The 19,858-nt window shown below is 34.7% G+C and overlaps 2 protein-coding genes across 2 annotated transcripts in view; both read left to right on the forward strand.

Moving 5' to 3' along the window:
- The window catches only part of LOC133189955 (uncharacterized), a 37,913-nt gene extending 36,769 nt beyond the window's left edge, over nucleotides 1-1,144 (forward strand). Inside the window, exons 25-26 of the mRNA XM_061325405.1 lie at nucleotides 324-488; nucleotides 709-1,144. Coding sequence (XP_061181389.1) covers nucleotides 324-488; nucleotides 709-925 — 382 coding nt within the window. The 3' untranslated portion in view covers nucleotides 926-1,144. The remainder of the gene's footprint in view (nucleotides 1-323; nucleotides 489-708) is intronic.
- A 12,533-nt stretch (nucleotides 1,145-13,677) lies between these two features.
- LOC133189827 (meiosis-specific coiled-coil domain-containing protein MEIOC-like) lies at nucleotides 13,678-19,636 on the forward strand. The gene is made up of 9 exons (XM_061325223.1): nucleotides 13,678-13,873; nucleotides 14,254-14,394; nucleotides 15,069-15,978; nucleotides 16,219-16,519; nucleotides 16,828-17,059; nucleotides 17,158-17,242; nucleotides 18,341-18,475; nucleotides 18,653-18,833; nucleotides 19,120-19,636. The coding sequence occupies exons 1-9, from the start codon at nucleotides 13,689-13,691 to the stop codon at nucleotides 19,371-19,373; spliced, it is 2,424 nt and encodes an 807-aa protein (XP_061181207.1). The 5' UTR covers nucleotides 13,678-13,688; the 3' UTR covers nucleotides 19,374-19,636.
- The last annotated feature ends 222 nt before the right edge of the window (nucleotides 19,637-19,858 follow it).

Below are 19,858 nucleotides of genomic sequence, written 5' to 3' on the forward strand. Positions count from 1 at the left end.
AGCTTACCTACTGTAAGGGGTTAGGGTAGGGTTAAAATTAGAGATCCACAATGCATGCCATGGGTACAGAGAAAAATAATCTCTAGAACAGCATGGTCATGTTGATCATATTGAAATTGAAGCATCTCAATGTTATGTTGATTCAACTTTGATTAAATCATACCTGTAGCTCCCAAAGGGCTAGATTTTATTCCACAATATGGAATCAAAATTTTTATGAAATTAAAGATGGAAATTTAATAAAAGAAATCTGCTGATGAAGAACAGCAGGGTTCAAAGTGACTCACGTGAGCGTTGTGGCCCATGGGCCTCTGGTTTTACAGGTATTGTGGTCATGGTACTGGTGGCGTTTACCTTGGTGGGAGTGACCTTGCCAGTCTGGACTGTCGTGCAGCAACCATTTTGATGGGATGCAGCAGTGGTAGACTGAAAGCCACTGGTCACCTGGAGGCCTCAGGGTTCATGCTAAACTACTTCATGGCAGGATGGTAAGAATCTAAAGTCCAAATAAGGAATTAATGGGGGATAGGAAATTCAAATGATCTCAAAAATGTAATGTTTACAGGCACAAATACATGTATGTCAATCCAGTGTGAATTTTACTCATGATTAACTGTAATACTGAGTAGTAAAGTAAATTTCAGTGCTCACAATTTTGTCAAATGATTGCTTTTGGGAAGTGAATAATTATGAGATTTTCTGTTTCAGTCCTTGCATGGTGGCTAATCTTTGGGACGTGACAGACAAAGACATTGACCGATTCCTGGCCTGTCTCTTGTCCTCCTGGTTATCAGATGAAGCCAGCACAGATCCCAGATCTCTCTTAGAGGTGATCCCAAAGGCCAGGGTAGCATGTCGCCTTCCGCACCTGATTGGGGCTGCTCCGGTGGTGTATGGATTCCCGGTGTTTCTGAAACCGTCCTGATCAGATATTCAGAATCTTATTCAACAGGTGTTTTATGTATATTATGTGAATTAGGGATTAGTTACATTCATTGATTCCCTGAAACTCTTGTAAGTGAAACAAAAATAATGAAACCTTTTTTCCATATGTGATACTAGCAGAAAAAATCTTATTTGATTCAAATAATAGAGCTCTTGTTTTTATCTTGTTTTAATAGACAACTTTATTGTGTAATGTGATGTGGTATATGTATAGTTTTTTTTTTTTTATTAATATAAAAAAGTTGATGACTTATCTTTATATTTATGACATACTAGTATATGAAAATATCTATCATGAATGTGCATGTAACAGTATTTAAATTTATGTAAAATTTTGTAAAGTGAAATCTTAAATGAAGGTTTAATAAACAATGTGTGAATCACAGTTGTTTTAGATCCTTTCAGATGTGTTGTAGTAAGTGTGTTGTGGTAAGGCCATCTTTAAAAAATTGTTTGTTTGTCCCCTCCCAACTGATATTGCCAAGGGTTTACTGATCCACTACTCTCCTCACAAACCCTTGGCCTGTGATACTATCAAAAGTCGGGATAATTTTCTCGAGTTGTGATTGGAGCCAATTGATATTGTTTGACCAATCAGTGAATGCTTATATAAATGATGGTATCTCTGTTTGGGATATATCTTCTCTCTTTAGTCTCGGAACTGAAAAATACAAGTGAACAACTTTCCATAAGATAATGTGCCATTCTATAAATAGCTATGGTGCCATCCAACTTTAAGCAGATGTGCACATAATGTGATCAGGAATCTATACTGCAGATATACTGTATACAGGGAAAATTTCGCCCCCGTTTTATCTTGCCCCTTTTGCCCTACTCACGTGGGCGAATTTAAAATGGGGTGAATTCAAAGAACACAGTATATGTATAATTTCTTAAACTAAACTGGTTGGGCGAATTTAAAATGGGGCAAAATTGTTTGCAAGTGTGAAATGGTGAAAATAACATGGGGCGAAAATAACCCTGTATACAGTAAATTTGCACTGAATAGAACAAATAAACATCGCTCGATACCCGCTTGTCAATTATTCTTCAAATAATTTTATTTTTAAATACACCATTTCTGTTGATGGCGCAATATGTGGTAAGATTCAAGATCATTTGACATTAACAATCCAGACTTTTGACAGCACCATAGGCCAAGGATTTGTGAGGAGAGTATCGAATCAGAAACCCTTGGCTAGCAAAGATGGGCTGAAAATGGCCCCAATTCAAAAATTTTTGTAGCCTCCAGGAAACAATTTTTTCTTTTTATTCCTAAATTTTCTCATCCTGTCAACAAGTATGTTGAAATTTTCTGGAATTTTTTTTATCCTTTCTTTATCTTTAAAATAGTATTAGATTGAATATTGGTATCCAGATTACTTTCACATGATTTCAAATTGAATGCTGTGAAATTATGCTTCATTTTCTACATAATTTAATGATAGCTGTAAAGTATGGGTAAAAAATAAGTTTGAATTAATTGTAAGTTCCTCATGATGGATTAATGGCACCAAAAGGCTGTCTAAACTCATTTAGATCTTGACCTTAAAGTTTTCATTATGACGTCACAAATAATGAATGCCATACAAGTGCAACGTTATAGGCAAGTCGGTTTGTATAATTCAAACAGGAATAATTTGTTCAAAGAAGCAATATTTTATCAATTTACTATGAAATTGATATAAAATTAAAATATCAGTAGAGTTGGAAATTTTTTCTGTCCATCTTGTCATGACAAGGTGTACAGACAATTTTTTATAACATCAGCACATCTGTCCTTGTAATGACACAATTAACTTCAAAAATTTACAGTTCAATATGTTGTTAAATTTGAATAGCATTGAAAGGTGTCACTCTGATAATAAAACAAATTTTTGCATGAAAAAAATCCCAGATGATATATTATTCCTAGGCCAAGGTTTTTCACTCTTGCAAAGAAAGTTTATGCCACATTTATTGTATGGATGACCTAGCACAGAAGATATGGACTTGTTTCTTAATTCTAGGTCTTTTAGATGTGATAGTAGGAATTAATTAGAATTCTTGCCTAAACGATACCATAGCCGCACCAGATTTGTATTATAGAGGCTAATGCTCTTGTTCCAAGGGGTGTTACTGCTCTTTTTTTATGGAGTTGTGTGATCTCTTTAAATATCAATATAATAAGATTCATAAATAAAGATGGCCTCCAGAAGTGGTCAATTCTTGCAAAGCCTTGACTTGACTTGTATTATAGAGGCTAATGCTCTTGTTCCAAGGGATGTAACTTCTTTTTTTCCTGGCTTTTTTTTATGGAGTTGTGTGATCTCTTTCAATATCAGTATAATAAGATTCATAAATTAAGATTGCCTCCAGTAGTGGTCAATTCCTATAAAGCCTTGACTTTCTTTGTCCTGTCCTTGAAAGCATCTCAATTAAGGATGGTCTGGTCAGTTGTGGATAGAAAAAGTTAAGGAGGGATTCTTGTCTGGTTTCTGACTAAATGAAATATTCAATATAATTATTTGGTTACTGGTATATGTCTTATATATTTAGATGTAAGGGCTGGATTTAAAAGATCATGTTTTTTTCTTTCCTCCTCAAAGCTGTACGACTTTAAATAGAAATGATAAACAGAGTTTGAAGTCTAGCAGGGACTGCCAATATATTTTTTGGCAGAATGGAGCCGAATGAAAATATCTCCTTTTCTGCTTCCCTAATTAAAATTAATTAAAAGTGTTTTTTCTCTCTAAGTAAACAGTCAGAAGTTTTTGTTTTTGTATCATTTTGTACCTTTTAAGTTTATATGACTACTTTACCATAATTATGTGAAAATGAGAAAAAAATTAAATATACAAAGCTGCTTATAAAAAAAACTATTGTTATACCTTTCAAAATGTGTTCCTATATAAATCAATACTAAAAAAAGTCTAACATTTCCATTGTTTTACTGAGCGGGCATAAAAAAAATCAATGTTTGACCGCCGAGTGAGATATTGGACCTGTCGATGAGATGTTGGACTGCTTACATCACATAATGGCTGGGGTCAGCTAAATCTCATTTGCATTCGTTGGTGTTCGACATAGATGAAAACAAAAAAATAAGAAAATAAACAAATAAAAGGTATAAGAAAACCTTTATTGACTGCGTTCTTGGGCAAAATGCATTTTGTCGACCCCTCAAACCAAACTGTTTGCCTTCGGCCTAAAGGCCTCAGGCAAACAGTTTGGTTCTTGGGTCCGACAAAACGCATGTTGCCCTAGAACCCAGTCAATAAATGTATAATATTTCCTAAACATTTAAGAACAAGATGTGTATGTGAAACATTGATGCCCCCATATGGCAACTTATAGGAAAGGTTAAACTTTCTCAAATGCAAATCAAATATGTGGTACCCAAAGTAAGGTCTTGTCTCAAGGAATATACCTGTGAAATATGAGAGCCCTAGCAGCAATCATTGAATAGATATGGAAAAGGTTAAAGTTTTTCAAAAATAAGTCAAACATCAAGGTCAAGGTCAAATGGTAAAAAAATAATGGTGCCTAAGGAAAGACCTTCTCACAAGAAATATACTGGTGAACTATGAAAGCTGAAGCACCAATCATTCAAAAGTTATGACCAAGGTTTAAGTTTTCCAAAAGTAGGTCAAACTCCAAGGTCAAGGTCAATGGATTACAATTGTTGGTATCCAAAGGAAGGACGTGTCACAAGGATTACATACGTGAAGTATGAAAGCCCTAGCACCAATGGTTCACAAGTTATGGCCAAGGTTAAAGTTTTCCAGAAGTAGGTCAAAGTCCAAGGTCAAAGGGTCAAAGTTGTTGGTATCCAAAGGAAGGACGTGTCACAAGGATTACATATTTGAAGTATGAAAGCCCTAGCACCAATTGTTCAAAAGTTATGGCCAAGGTTAAAGTTTTTCAAAAGTAGGTCAACTCCAAGGTCAAGGTCAAAGGGCCAAACTTGTTGGTATCCAAAGGAAAGTCTTGTCACAAGGATGACACATGTGAAGTATGAAAGCCCTGGCTCCAACTGTTCAAAAGTTATGGCGAAGGTTAAAGTTGGGTAAAATTTTGTAAAACTGGGTCAAACTCCAAGGTCAAGGTCAAAAGGTCAAATATGGTGGAACCCAAAGAAAGATCTTGTCACAAGGAATACACATGTGAAATATGAAAGCCACAGCTCCAACCAATCAAAAGTTATGGGCAATGTTAAAGTTTTTGCGGACAAACAAACAGACAGACAGACGGACGGACAGGGCAAAAACTATATACCCCCGAATCTTCGATACGGGGGCATAAAAATAGAGAAAATTTGGATTGCAAACCGAATTGGAATACCTAATTACAAATATTGCAAATGGTAAAAAACTTTTTTGTGCCTTCGTAGATTTTCGTAGAGCATTTGATACGGTTGATAGAAATGAATTGTTCTACAAATTATTAAAACTAGGTATCGATGGTAAAATGTTAAGAATTATCAAAGCTATGTACGAGGATGTGAAAAGCTGTGTTCGGGTAAATGGTTCCCTCACAAATTTTTTTGATAATGAATTAGGTGTGTTACAAGGGGACATTCTATCACCAATGCTATTTTCCTTATTTCTAGAGGATCTGGAGACAACTCTACAGGAAAATTTTGCATGTGGCATTCAAATTGACCAAATAAACATCTTTCTACTATTATTTGCAGACGATCTAGCCATAATAAGCGAAACACCCAATGGGCTACAAAACCATCTTAATAGCCTACATGCCTATTGTGAAAAGTGGGGCCTTTGTGTAAATGTAGATAAAACGAAAGTAATGATTTTTCAAAAAGGACAGACAAAAAAGGGATACAAATTTACGTATTGCGGTAGTGCCCTGGAAATTGTAGACAATTTTGCATATCTTGGACTGGTGTTTTCCTCAAACGGACTCTTTAATAAACATGTGAAGATAACGGCAGAAAAAACTCTACAACTATATAATGCATTCATGAGTAATGTTCAAAAAATGTCACTAGATTGTAAAACGGTATGTGAATTGTTCAACGTTGCGTGTGTCTCGAAAATGAACTATGGGGCAGAAGTGTGGGGCTCTATACCGGCAAAAGAAATGGAACGAATACACTTAAAATTTGGTAAAAGACTACTGGGAGTTAAAACCTCAACATGTACCCCGGCTGTTTATGGGGAATTAGGAAGAAAACCGTTGATAGTAACGAGAACATTTCGCATTATTAAATATTGGTTTAAAGTCCTTCGATCAGAAAATTGTCTTATAAGGTCAATTTATAATTATGATTTTAAGAATATGTCTACAAATTGGATCATTTTTGTCAAACAGACACTTTTATCACATGGTTTTGGCGATGTATGGTATTTTCCCGAGTCAGTAAATGAAAAGGTATTTTATGTTTATTTTGAACAAAGACAGGCTGATTGTTTTTTTCAAAAACTAAAAGTAGAGATAGAAAATGCCCATCCTTTAAGATTGTTTAAATATCTAAACCCGACTATGCACCAGGCTGAATATCTCAATTGTATATATTATGAAAAACATAGAAAAGCATTAAGAAGACTCAGATTATCTTCACATTGTTTACGTATTGAGTCTGGTAGATATGAGCAAAAATGTCTTATAAGTGAACGAAAATGTGTATTTTGTACATCTAACGAAATAGAAGACGAATATCATTTTGTTTTAATATGCAAGTTTTATGTTGAGTTAAGAGAAAAATATATTAAAAAATATTTTTACGCAAGACCTAGTATGGTAAAATTAATTGAATTACTTAATTCCGACTCAGAAAATGTACTTAAAAAACTTGGGAAATACGTGTTTGAATGTTTTAAAAAGAGGGAAAACTTTACTCTAAAGCAAGATTAATAATAGGAGATACTGCTGTATAGTTCTTCTTTCATATATGTATATTTCAAGTTATGTTATAAAGCACCTGTGTAACACCTGTTGACCAATGTTTATATTATAAAACTAATGTTATACTTCTGTGGCAATATATGTAATGTATACGCCAATAAAGATACTACTACCAATATCTATTTTAGATAACGTCAATTTGGTAGAATCATCTGAAAGACCCTATATGGTAACATCTTTTTATGCAAAAAGAAAAAAAAATTTAATCTTTTGAAATAGAAGCAAGGTATCACATGATTGGCAACAGTAATATTTTTTCTTAATGTCAAGGAAAAAGATAATGAACTTGACCTGACTTGCTTCTGAAATAAAATGGTCAAATTCAATCTACGGTAATTGGTACCATTAGTTAGTGATATTGTCTTCTTAAATCTGTGAAAATTTCATCAATTTTTTTAAATACAAGAAATATAAGAGGAATCCCTCCTTATGTTGAACAAGCAAATTCCCAGAATTGTGGTCCCCCCATGCACTTTGGGGTCTTTTGGGCTGAGGTGCAATGATGATGGCATATTGAAATGGTCTTGTCTGTCCATCATATCAAAAAAAGTGTCCTACTTTTCAGGTAAAATGTTCCATAGTGGCCAGTAACATATTTACGTGATCACTATACACGGGATCAATTTAAACATGAAAAGTATGTTTCAGGCCCCTAGCTGTGATATGTTCTGGTGCAAAAGTTACATAAAAAAGTTTAAAAATTATATCAAACTTCTTGACTACTTTGAGGTCATGAGGTCAAAAAATTAATCATAATACATTTGGAAAGGTCTTGTATCACATTTAATGCACATGTAAAAATAGGAAAGTCCTGTCTCTTCAGGTGCAAAAGATATGGTCAAGGTCATAATGTTTGAAAAGTAGGTCAAATGACAGGGTCATGATTTTTATGCCCCCGTAATCGAAGATTTGGGGGCATATAGTTTTTGCCCTGTCCGTCCGTCTGTCTGTCTGTCTGTTTGCAAAAACTTTAACCTTGCCCATAACTTTTGATTGGTTGGAGATATGGCTTTCATATTTCACATGTGTAGTCCTTGTGACAAGACCTTTCTTTGGGTACCATCATATTTGACCTTTTGACCTTGACCTTGGAGTATGACTCAATTTTGCAAAATTTTATGAGACTTTAACCTTGGCCATAACTTTTGAACAGTTGGTGCTTGGGCTTTCAAACTTCACATGTGTATTCCTTTTGACAAGACCTTCCTTTGAATACAATAACTTTGACCTTTTAACCTTGACCTTGGAGTTTGACCTACTTTAATTTTGAAAAACTTTAACCTTGGCCATAACTTTTCAACAGTTGGTGCTTAGGCTTTTAAACTTCACATGTGTAATTCTTGTGACAAGGCCTTTCTTGATATTAACATTATATTTGACCTTCTCACCTTGACCTTGGAGTTTGACCCACTTTTGCAAATTTTTATGAAACTTTTCCTTGGCTATAACTTTTGAACAGTTGGTGCCTGGGCTTTCAAACCTCACATGTGTATTCCATGTGACAAGATCTTCCTTTGATACCAACAACTTTGACCCTTTGACCTTGGAGTTTGACCTACTTTTGAAAAAACTTTATCCTTGGCCATAACCTTTGAACAGGTGGTGCTAGGGCTTTCAAACTTCACATGTGTATTCCTTGTGACAAGACCTTCCTTTGAATACCAATAACTTTGACCTTTTAACCTTGACCTTGGAGTTTGACCTACTTTAATTTTGAAAAACTTTAACATTGGCCATAAATTTTGAACGGTTAGTGCTAGGGCTTTCATACTTCACATATGTAATCCTTGTGACAAGACCTTCCTTTGGATACCAACCACTTTGTCACTTTGACCTTGACCTAGGAGGTTAACCTACTTTTGAAAAAGTTTAACCTTGGCCATAATTTTTGAATGGTTGGTGCTAGGGCTTTCATACTTCACATATGTAATTCTTGTGACAAGACCTTCTTTGGTCAACAACTTTGACCCTTTGACCTTGACCTTGGAGTTTGACCTACTTTTAAAAATCTTTAATCTTTGCCATGGATACCTTTTTAACATTTGGTGCTACAGCTTTCATACTTCCCATGCACATTCTTTGGGACAAGATTTTGGATACCAACAATTTTGACCTTGACCTTGGAGTTTGACCTACTTTTAAAAAAAACTTTAACCTTGGTCATAACATGTGAACGTTTGGCTCTGGGCTTTCACATTTCAGGAACATATGTATCACTTTTGACAAGATCTTCCCTTGGGGCCCATTTGACCTTGAGCTTGACGTTTTACTTACTTTTAAAAAACTTTAACCTTCGTCATAACTTTTGAACAGTTGGAGCTAGGGCTTTCAAATTTCACAGGTATATTCCTCGAGACAAGGCCTTTCTTTAGGTACCAATTTTTTTTTTATCTCTTGACCTGGATTTTGACTTGCATTTGAGAAACTTTAACCTTTGCCATAAGCTGCCAAACGGGGGCATTAGTGTTTCACAAACACATCTTGTTTTAATTATTTTTTTTTTATTGTAGTAGTCATTTGAAAAAGTTTTGTCACAGGTATTGCAGATGTAAAATATGAAAGCCCTATCTCCCCCTATTCAAAAGTTGTTGCCAATTGTGTTAAAATTTGTGAAAAGTAGGTCAAACTTCAAGGTCAGTTTGAGCTCAAAAACTCATAATTATTAAGGTCTTATCAAAGGTAATTATAATGCATATGTGAAATATGAGCTTGAGCCCTATCTTATTCTCTCATTTTATTTTAGTTATTACCAATGTCAAATGTTTAAATGGATGTCAAACTTCAAGGTCAAGAGGTCAAATGTCATGGTATATTCGGAAAGGAAAATACTTATTTGCAAAGTGAAATATTCATGAAAGTTCTCAAATTCTATCGAGAAGCGATTTGCGATTTTATGTCCCCGTTCTTTCGCAAAAGCGGGGAACAAAAAATGAACAATATTCTGTACACGCGCAAAGTAAATGACGGTTACTGCACGAAAAAGAAAATTCATAGGTGGCGCTTTTTGTAAGCGGGAGTTGTCGGTAACAGCTGATTAGCATACACAAAGCAACATGAAAGTCAATGGCGCAGTTGATCAGAGAGGAATTACGGTGAAAAAGTAATATACCGAAGCAACGATTGTTTGACAACATAAGATAAACTTAAAAGGTAAGCAAAAATTGACTTTGTTGTTGGAATATTATGGTATTATTTCAGATTTTTCATGGAAACTGCATAGAATGCATGTCGTATGCTCCACTTCCTTTTCTTTCTGTTGTGACTACAAATGCTTAAAATAGAAAATAAAAAAATGAGATGAAATTATGTAAATATATGTAGATGGAAAAATGTTATGATTTATTGGTAATATTCATTATTCTTATGTAATTATATTGGCATTGGATTGTACTTGACTTATGAAACGATGTCGAACACCGGTACGTGCAACAGACATGCCTGCGACCGATACATGGCACCATGATGACATGACGAAATATGACTGGTAACATAAATAAGAATTGATGTCATGGTTTTTCCTTATTTGATAAGTTTAAAGAAATGAAGTAGTTTTTTTTTTTTGAAAGCCGGACGCTTTGTTTAATTTTGTTTCAACGCCATGCCGTAACGGTTTGTTGATTACAGCCATTTCATGTTGACAATATATTTTTAAGTACACACGTGACAGAGCAATAATTAAAACTCACTGATATATTATGATAACATATGGATACTTATAAATCTACATTAACATTTGAGAAAAAGGCACATTGAAAAAAGGCAGGTTCCAATCTGACAGGAACCATAATGTATTCTATAAAAAAGATATTTTAAAGGTTGGGTATTATCAATAATCCTCAAGTGTACAAAATGATCCATCTCATTAAAATAATCCTTGTTGGTGATACCGATTAAAAAAAAAGGAGAACAGATATATATCTGTGAAATTTTAAGATGTGTTATGTATTCTAAAGAAATTTTAGCTGAATCAGTATTACTGGCGAAATTTCAAATAGCCTGATAATTTTCTTGTAATTGGAACATGTGCTGAAGACTGAAGCATTTTTTGTGTACTGTCAGTTAAAACTGATAGCTGTTTGTTTCAACTTTAAGATATAGTGATAGACCTTTATGAAAAGGAAGTCAAATACATGTGGGTTTTGACTTTTGTTTGAGATGACCTTTATAAATAGGAAGTCAGATATTCTCAGAATTTAACATACTTGCGACAGCAAAACCCTGACGTTCAGTCCATGAGAAGTAAAGGAAAAAAATTATTTAATTAATTTAAACTGTAAAATGGTAACCATTAACTTCCATCTTGAATCTGTAACCTGTTGAATTCTACCCCTTAAATACTTAGCTACTGATACTATTATTTGATTTCAGAGATATTAATCACAATATATGAATTTAATTTATGGCAAATTTTAACACGTCTGGATGGGCGTTGATACATGCAAATTGGTTTGTCCACGGCAAAATTTGTGCATCTTGCACCGTCAGGGGCATGGTTATTTCACCAACACTGGTGAATTAAACATGATCTAGAGTTTGCTGTGTTACATTCATGAGATCATTAATCATTACATTCTTAAACTTTAATTTACATCAATTTGTAAATTTTTATAGAGGAACTGATGATGTAGGTAAATAATGAAATGACATTTTCAAAGTATCTGATATATATTCCATGTAGACATGTACAAAAAAGAGAATATAGCTTTTTGACACTGAGACATAATGTGGATGTATAAGTTTGAAATTTAGTTATCCATGACCCAATCAAGTTGATAAACTTACTAGCATTAGTAATTTGCATTTAAACACATCTGAGCCAAGAACTCAAAAGGTCTTTGTGTATCAATATTCACACACGATAACTGTGGTACTGCTCTTTTGCAGGGTAAAATGATGTATTTGGTGAAATATGACTTAAAAGAAATTGTTTAATATACCTTATTTAATTATTTGTCTTCAGAAACTTTGTCAAACGTGATTAATTTGCCCTGCAAAAGAGTAGTACTGCAGTTATCGTGAAATGACAAATTTTTTGACTTGTTCTCCAAAATAAATGGACTAATTTCATCCAATCTGGGTTCAAGTCATCCTCAGGTGTGGGATGCCTCTCAAAGGGAGATAATTATCAAATAGAAAAAAAATAGGGTTGGTGAAGAAGAAAAAAATCCTCTCAAAAAAAACAGCCAGAAAAGATGAAAGAGAAACTTTCCTAAAGAATATAATAGATTCAGATCTATTCAGTTCAAGGCCTTGGGGCTTGAATTAGGCAAAATTGTACATAGAAATGTATAACATTACCATTTTTTTCTTCAGACCTAATGACACAATGATTATGGTTAATATGCAAGTACAGCTGAACTTCGGTATCTCGAACACTTATATCTCAAATATCATAGATATGTCGATGTAATTTGGAAGTCCTAATTATAACCCTTAATTTTCTAAGTATTTTACCCTGGATATCTCGAATCCATGTATATAGATCCCAAAGTTTTTTCTTGGTCCTATTGAGTCCAAGATAGTGAGGTTTGACTGTATAAAGTTGAGTAGGTTTATGAAATTTCTTTAGTTTACTAGGATGGGAGCAGAGATTTACATCATGTACATAGGTATATATATAGAAGGAAAGAAAAATTTTAAATCTTTTTCAAGACCAGTAAGAAGATGGTTATCTAGATTAATATACAAGATGTATGTAAGTTTATGGCTGGGCTAGAGATTGGGCAAATTTTTACTCTGGAGTATATACATGTATAGGGAAATCTGATGCTCAAAACAGAAAAAAAAATCATCATAAACAGAGAATAAATCCCAAGCACCCTCAAATTATATAGAAAACATGGCCTCAAGGGCTAGAAGGAGTTACAAAAGAGAAACTTTTGAATAGGAAAGTACAAAGGAATCATCTTTAGAATCCTTTTTAAAACAAAGTTGCATCAATGGGTTTAATGTACAGGTATCCCTATATAATGTTCCCCTTGAGGCCCTTGAGGCTGAGGGTGGGGGATGTGGTTTCAAAGTTAAGTACAAAAGACACTATAAAAATAAATCTTGAAGGATGTTCATCTACTAACAGCAAGGTCACAAATAAACTTATGCTCAAGTATCCCTAAGGGCAGAAATCATGGCCCCGGGAGCCTGGTTGAAGGACGAACGGACAAGTCTCTAAGGTGAGGTTGTGGTCCATAGGCATCTTGCTTTAAAGCCAGTAAAGTTTAGGAAAGCCCTTACTAAACTGCCGAAAGGCTTAAATTATGTTTTATTTGTTTATACCCAATTCAGGGTCTATTTGAATTCACTTGAATAATTCTGAACCTAATACATGTAAAGAAAAATATTGGAAAATTTAATCACTCTTAAAATATGGATTAAGTGAAAATTATAAAATCACTGCAAACTACATTTTTTTTTTTTTGAAAATGGGAAAATAAGTAACCATAGGATACATGACATATTTTTTATGAAATTCTCAAAGAAGTCAATTTTCAAATAGGGTTACCCTGGGATCTTGTAGTCATCAACAATAACCATAAGAACCTGTTATGAAGCTAGGAGATTTAAACATATCACAAATTATCTAAGTTTAAGGATTAGTTAAAGTTTTTGTGCATGCTTTTGTGCACATGAGTGAGGATATGTTCTTGGTTTGATCATAAAATTGTCATTGAATGTTGTGTATGGACTGCATCTTGCATTTGGAACTACCACTGGTATTTCATTTACAGGGCCAAGATATCTACTTGTATATATCTAAAATTCAGCAATATTATTACTTGATCTTTATGTGGATATTTACTGATCTTCAAATATTACAGAAACCTTATGGTAAGAACAAGATGTGTGATGTGGCAACTTTCAACCAGAGGCATTTTCAAGGCAGCTCTTCAGGAGGGGTCACAGAGAAGGGGAACTTCGACCTGTACTGGAAGAACAAAAAAGAGGGTGGAGAGGGGAATCCAATAAACCCGGCATTTAATCAGATGAACTCGGGCTTCTTTGACCAGGTCAACTATTGTGAGAGGTAAACAATGAAGTCTACCCATTGTGGGGGCATTTTTCTCTGTGACAAGCATGATACAAGTATTGATTTATCAATTCTCAGAAAATTATGAGTGCTGATGATTTTCCTTGATTTTGCTTTCCATATTTCATTAGCGTAAACAATCCTTATGTCTGACGGGAATTGTATAATTATTGATTAACCATGTAAAATACTTCCTGATAAAACATCATAGATGACTGAGTAATGATCAAAAATGGAATTACAAAAATTTTGTAGATTAATCTTGACTGTAATAAACTTTTAAAGTGTGATGTGATGTGTAATATTTAGTAAATGTGTAAAATATTTATAGAAAAGTATATATTTTAAAGCATTTTTTACTTGATCCCTATTTTTAGGTATGATGTCAATGCTAATGGAGACAAGTTCTCAAAGTTTGATGACATTGTGTCCCAGATATTAGATGATGACAGCTCCCTTTATGCATTTAATCAAAACCTGAAAAATCTGAAGCTCTCATTCAGCCAAGGGAGCAATGGGTAAGCATATATATTAAGGGGAAAAACATAAATGCAATGATTAGCACACAAATGCTTTGTTGTCCTGTTGTATATAAAGTGACCATTTAATCAAAAAATTTCACTGACTTTATTTCATATGAATGAAAAGATGCACTTTGAGACAGAAGGATTATTTTTATGCTCCTGGAATGAGAGATTTAGGGCATATAGTTATTGTATGTCTGTCTGCAAAAAAAATTTAACCTTTGATGGTTAACTTTTGAATGGGTGGTCTTATGCTTTCATATTTCACATGTTTATTCCCTGTGACAAGCCTTTTCTTTGCGTACCAATATTTTTGATCATGACATTAATCGTAGAATTTGATCACTTTTGAAAATCTTTAACCTTTGTCATGTTTGTATAACCTCTGAACAGTTGGTTCAAGGGCTCTTTGACCTTATGACCTTAACCTTGGCATGTGACCTATTTTTGAAGACCTTAATCATGGCAATAAGCTGCCATCCATGGGCACTTCAGTGCTACACAAACGCATCTTTATTTTTTAAAAAAAATGGTGTAAGATTAAATGTTAAAATTAAAAACCTTGTAATGAAATACATCAAAAAAAGGGTTTTTTTAGCTAAGTATTGAGTGAAAATTTTGAGGCAAAGAAAATTTGTAATTAATGTAGTCTTGCATATGCATTTCAGTTCCTTGAGTGTTCCCTCCACCCCTGGCAGTGCCTGGTCTGCTGTGACAGATGAGATGCCACCAAAGGCCCAAGACAATACATTTGACTTTAACCTTCCTAGTAATCCGGACTTGTCCACCATCAACAATAACCTATCAGATTTCAGCTCAGACATCTCCCTAGAGGATCTAGAATCACTGCCAGCCAAAACAGATGGTCCGGATCTGGAACTGCTTCAGTCCTTTATGATAGAACAGTCCAAGAAAAGCCTGAAAAATCAGACATATCTGGATAATCACTTAACAGAAGCTTTTTTAAGCATGTACGACGTGAAAACCATGCCAACAGCTCCTCCTCAGACCAAAAATCTGTCTCAGCAAAGCATATCAGGGAAGGAATCTCAGACCTGCCCACAGTGGCCTCCTTTTGACAACCAGCATTATCTCAACAGCCAGTCTATAACATCTAACTATTCACAACCGGGAAACTTTTCTCAGTATGCCAAGACTCAGTGCTTATCACAGGGAAATTTTGATAAGACTGAACTCCCAAAGTTCCCCCCTGAAGTGCCCCCACCTTTGGCTTTTCCTCCAAGCAGAAATCATAACTTAAAATCAGAAGCATTAAATTCTCCAAGAAACTCAGACATGAAGTCTTTAAGTGAACAGGGAAATTTGTTGAATGCAGGGGTTGGAAATTGTAGTCAGAGTTTTCAGCCAATTGAGACAGGAGATAGTAAAAATATACTGCAACCAATCCGAGTCAGCACCCATAATGCGTTGAGTTATCAGGGATGTGCTGCTTCAGGACAGAGCACTCCTGTGTCACTGAATGGAAACAACTACCAGGCATTTGACAAGTATACTTTGTCTCCAGTCACCAGTGCACAGGGATTTAGTGTGCAACACAAACCTCAGATCAGGTCACAGGTATATTTTTGAATGATAATAATGAAAATTGCTCCATGCTTATACAACTTTACTTTGTGTTTGGCAGCATTTAGAATGGTACTTTGTGTACAATTGAGGTCAAATTATGAGCCAGGTTGGCAAAACTAAGAATTTTCAAAGAAAATTTTACAGTACTTATTTATTTTTAAACAGAAATGAAGTTTGAGGTAGCTATCATGTAAAATCTGTGTTTTATCTTAATCATTGTGTTGTATACAGGAGATTCCCCAGCTGCCTGCTTCCTACCAGTCTGTGTTGCCAGGGGACAAATCTCAGTCAGGGAGACCTAATGCTCACATCTCCCAAGCCTTTAGGCAGAAAGTGGCCAAAATGACCCTCCCCAGCCCAACACCAGCGAACCCCGATGTCAAATACTCACATGAGATGACTGACAAGTCACACCCAGTCACTCTACATAGTCTGACACCCACCAGCTATGGTGACTCTTCAGCGAATCCCCCCCTCTACCACAAACGACTCTCCAGGGATAACCTGTCAATGCAAGACTTTCAGACACTAGGTAACCGTCCAATTGGACAAATAATGCAGTTTGTATTATGTATTTTTATGAAAATTGCACAGTTTTAATGGTTTAGTTTAACTATGCAGAATTAAATTCAATGGATAACAGATGGAATTACCAGATAAGCATTTAAATTTGTATTACTTTATAATTCTTTTTTATAATGTACTTTTATTTTTTTCTTTTGAAAGAAATGAAAGATTTTCCTGTGAAAACATTTTATTATATCTGAATGATTATCAGAAATCTTACTATAGGAACAACTGTTTAATTGTCTGTATATTTTATGTTTGTCTTTTAATTAGGTACTGTGGCACAACCTCATCACCCAGCATTTGTCAAATACCTGCCAAACTTCATTGCCCCTCCACACTTCCTTGCCCCGTCTGGTGCCTTACCTAGTGAGGCCTTTGAGTACTACCATGTGGACCCCTATGGCAGACTGATTCCACCAATGTTGGCTCCAGAAATGTATTTGGACGTCCCTTACATCTATCCAGGGATTCATCAGGTTATACCCAATATCAGAAACCCAAGGTACATTGTCTTCTCTTTGACCTGAACAGCATGCTCTTTGTGCTCTCTTTCTTTCTTGTATTTTGATAATACATGTATGATTGTTTTCTACTCTTTAGGAGAAGTGGTCCATCAAATGAACTTCACCTCAAGCTGGAGGAGTGTTATGACCAATTCAGAAACATAGAGAGAGAGAGGAAAAAGGTTAGAGAAATTTGCTGTTGAGAAACTATTTCTGAGAAGAGCATACAATGTAAAGATGTTATACAGTAAAATTTGTCTAATCCGGACTCTGAGTACTCTGGATTTTTGTCCATTCCGACTATAAATTTTAGTCCCATGCACTTTTTTAACAAATGTATAAGAAAAAATTCTGTGTAGACCGGATACTGTCTATTCTGTATTCTGGCCATACTGGTCCCAACTGCTCATAATTAACGGCAATTATTTCCTCTAATCCGGCCACGCATAACAACCTGAGTTACTTTAAAGCAATTAACACCTTTCGTGAAGATGTGCTAACGTGTGTTTACATGAGTGCCATTAGGCGAACTGAAATGCGGTGGTTGCTCAGCCCACTTGAAGAAATATAAGATTAAACTACAAGTAAATAAAAAAAAATAACTCACACATTTAACTTGCTTTTAACTCCATGTCACACAGTATAATAAAAAATCAATGCAATATAGGTACATGATTTGCAAGTCAAAATATAACTCGGGATCGAAACTCAAACGTCTCATCCCAAAATGGCGCCATTACATTGGAGGGAAGATGTAAATTTTTACATAAAAATTAAAATTTCAATCCAATAATTATCAAATCGTAAAGAGTTGAGTTTATAGTTATATTGAATGCGCTCTTGGACATGCAAAACCTGGGCCGCGTGATGTATATAGTATAATACGGTATATGAGTCTTTAGATTTTGACTTAGGTAACATTTCACGTTAAGTCCCAAACTTTGTGAACGAAAAAGAAAAATTTACAGTAAGTCATGCAATACTCTTTAATAAATTTCTAGACTCCAAAATATTGATTGATTTTATCGTTTATTTATATATTATATATTATGCTCATAAATAAAACAACGAAATTAAATTTGAAATATTTTCCTGCATTTTTCCGGCACTCCGGATTCTGTCTAATCCGGCCAAATTTTATGGAACCAGGAGTAGCTGGTTTGGACAAATTATACTGTACTTTTAAACAGTGCATCATTCTCTTTGAAAAATGCTTAAAAATATATGAGATATTACTTCATAACCATGAGTTTTGCTAATGATGTGGAATGTTTAAACAGACAGAGGCAGAGTTGGCAAGGCAGAACCCTGGAAAAAAAGTGTCCAGCACTAACAACATTGTAGTTCCGCGCCTACCCTCCAACCCTTCTCGTGTAGATCGGTTAATTGTTGACTCGTTCAAGGAACATGCCAGGGTAGGTTATTTTCAGAGCAAAAATCTCAAAGATCAAAAACAAGAGACTATCAAATCTTCTTCAGTCTTGTTAGAATCCAAGTTGATTTTTTTCACATACAAGCTAAATTTACAATGCTCATTTGCTAATTAGAAAAAATGCAAGAAATACTGAAAAATCAAAGTTATTTTATTACAGATAATAACCCTGGTGGACAAAATGGAGAAGTTACGTAATTTTGTGTTACATCCAAACATTCACTCAGCACTGGAGAGGTGGCTGGAAGGAATTCGTAAAGTTCAGGCCCGCCGTAAGGAGGAGATAGTAAATGCCACAAACCGCCACAGGAATGTAGGAAATCGCCACCAGGAAGACAAAGGCAGGCATTTCATTGACTCTGAATATGTCAGATTTGAATTTTATTCTATTCAGATAGATGTACCTATAACTTAAAAAAAAATCTATAAAGTTTTCCTTCCAGTAAACTTATACACATCAAATACATGTATATAAATGTTCATAGCTATTGTATGACCAAGATTTAGTTTTTGAATATACATGTAGATCAAGATTTGTAAGTAGCAAAAAATATTTAGATTTTAGTGTGTGAAGACTATGATTGTATTCATGTAGCACAGGTCATTCTTGTTTTTGTTATTTTGTAGATGTCCTAGCTCTAGCAGCCAGCATTGGAGAGCTAACTACTCTATGTAAGAAGGCAAGAACAGCTAACTGGTGTGCTCTTCAAATGGCTGACAAAGACAATGCCCCCCTCAATTCTCTTGGCTTTGAGATCAAAACAGAAATCACCAAGGAAGGATTCCCTGTGTATGTGTCACAACAGAATGTCATTGAGCTTCAGGATGGAGTGGAGGAAACTGAAAACACAGATAGTAAGGCCAAGGCAGAGGAGAAATAAACATCAGGGAAGGCAGAACATTTACTGCTGTCATGGAGTTGGAATTTTTGTGCCAGTCTTTATTTCTGCTTTTTGTGTTATTATTATTAGCTTCTAAACATGGTTCATAGATATAGCATTTATTAGTACTGATCTATCATGCCTATAGATTAGAATATGCCTGATTATTATATGATGTATTTGGGTAGAGAAAAGGTCATCTTTTTATGTATTAACCTTGTGTTAAATCAATAAAGAAGTGGAGGGTTGCCTTCTTATATAAGTATGCATATTGTCTCACAGCTGAAAATGGCAGAATAGATGGACTTAAATTTGAATTCAAGAGTCAGAATGAAATAGTGTAATTTTATGTAGGTTGAAAGTTTAAAGAATTTACTTTTAAAAAAGATTGAAAATATATCTCCAGTTACTTTATTCCAAGGTAATATTTAAAGTGTTAGACAATGATTTATTATATAGTAGAATTTTGTCCACAACGTGTGCCA

The sequence above is a fragment of the Saccostrea echinata genome, unplaced genomic scaffold (genome assembly GCF_033153115.1).
Source record: "Saccostrea echinata isolate AGI-Se365-2 ecotype Australia unplaced genomic scaffold, CSIRO_AGI_Sech_v1 ptg000001l, whole genome shotgun sequence".
Lineage (NCBI taxonomy): Eukaryota > Metazoa > Mollusca > Bivalvia > Ostreida > Ostreidae > Saccostrea > Saccostrea echinata.

Bases quoted from the DNA above. Each gene is read 5' to 3' on its own strand.
- LOC133189827 (XM_061325223.1), top strand. From the start codon at position 13,689: ATGTGTGATGTGGCAACTTTCAACCAGAGGCATTTTCAAGGCAGCTCT. The intron at 13,874-14,253 runs GTAAACAATGAA...CCCTATTTTTAG, and splicing joins CAGGTCAACTATTGTGAGAG to GTATGATGTCAATGCTAATG. The intron at 18,476-18,652 runs GTAGGTTATTTT...ATTTTATTACAG, and splicing joins CGTTCAAGGAACATGCCAGG to ATAATAACCCTGGTGGACAA.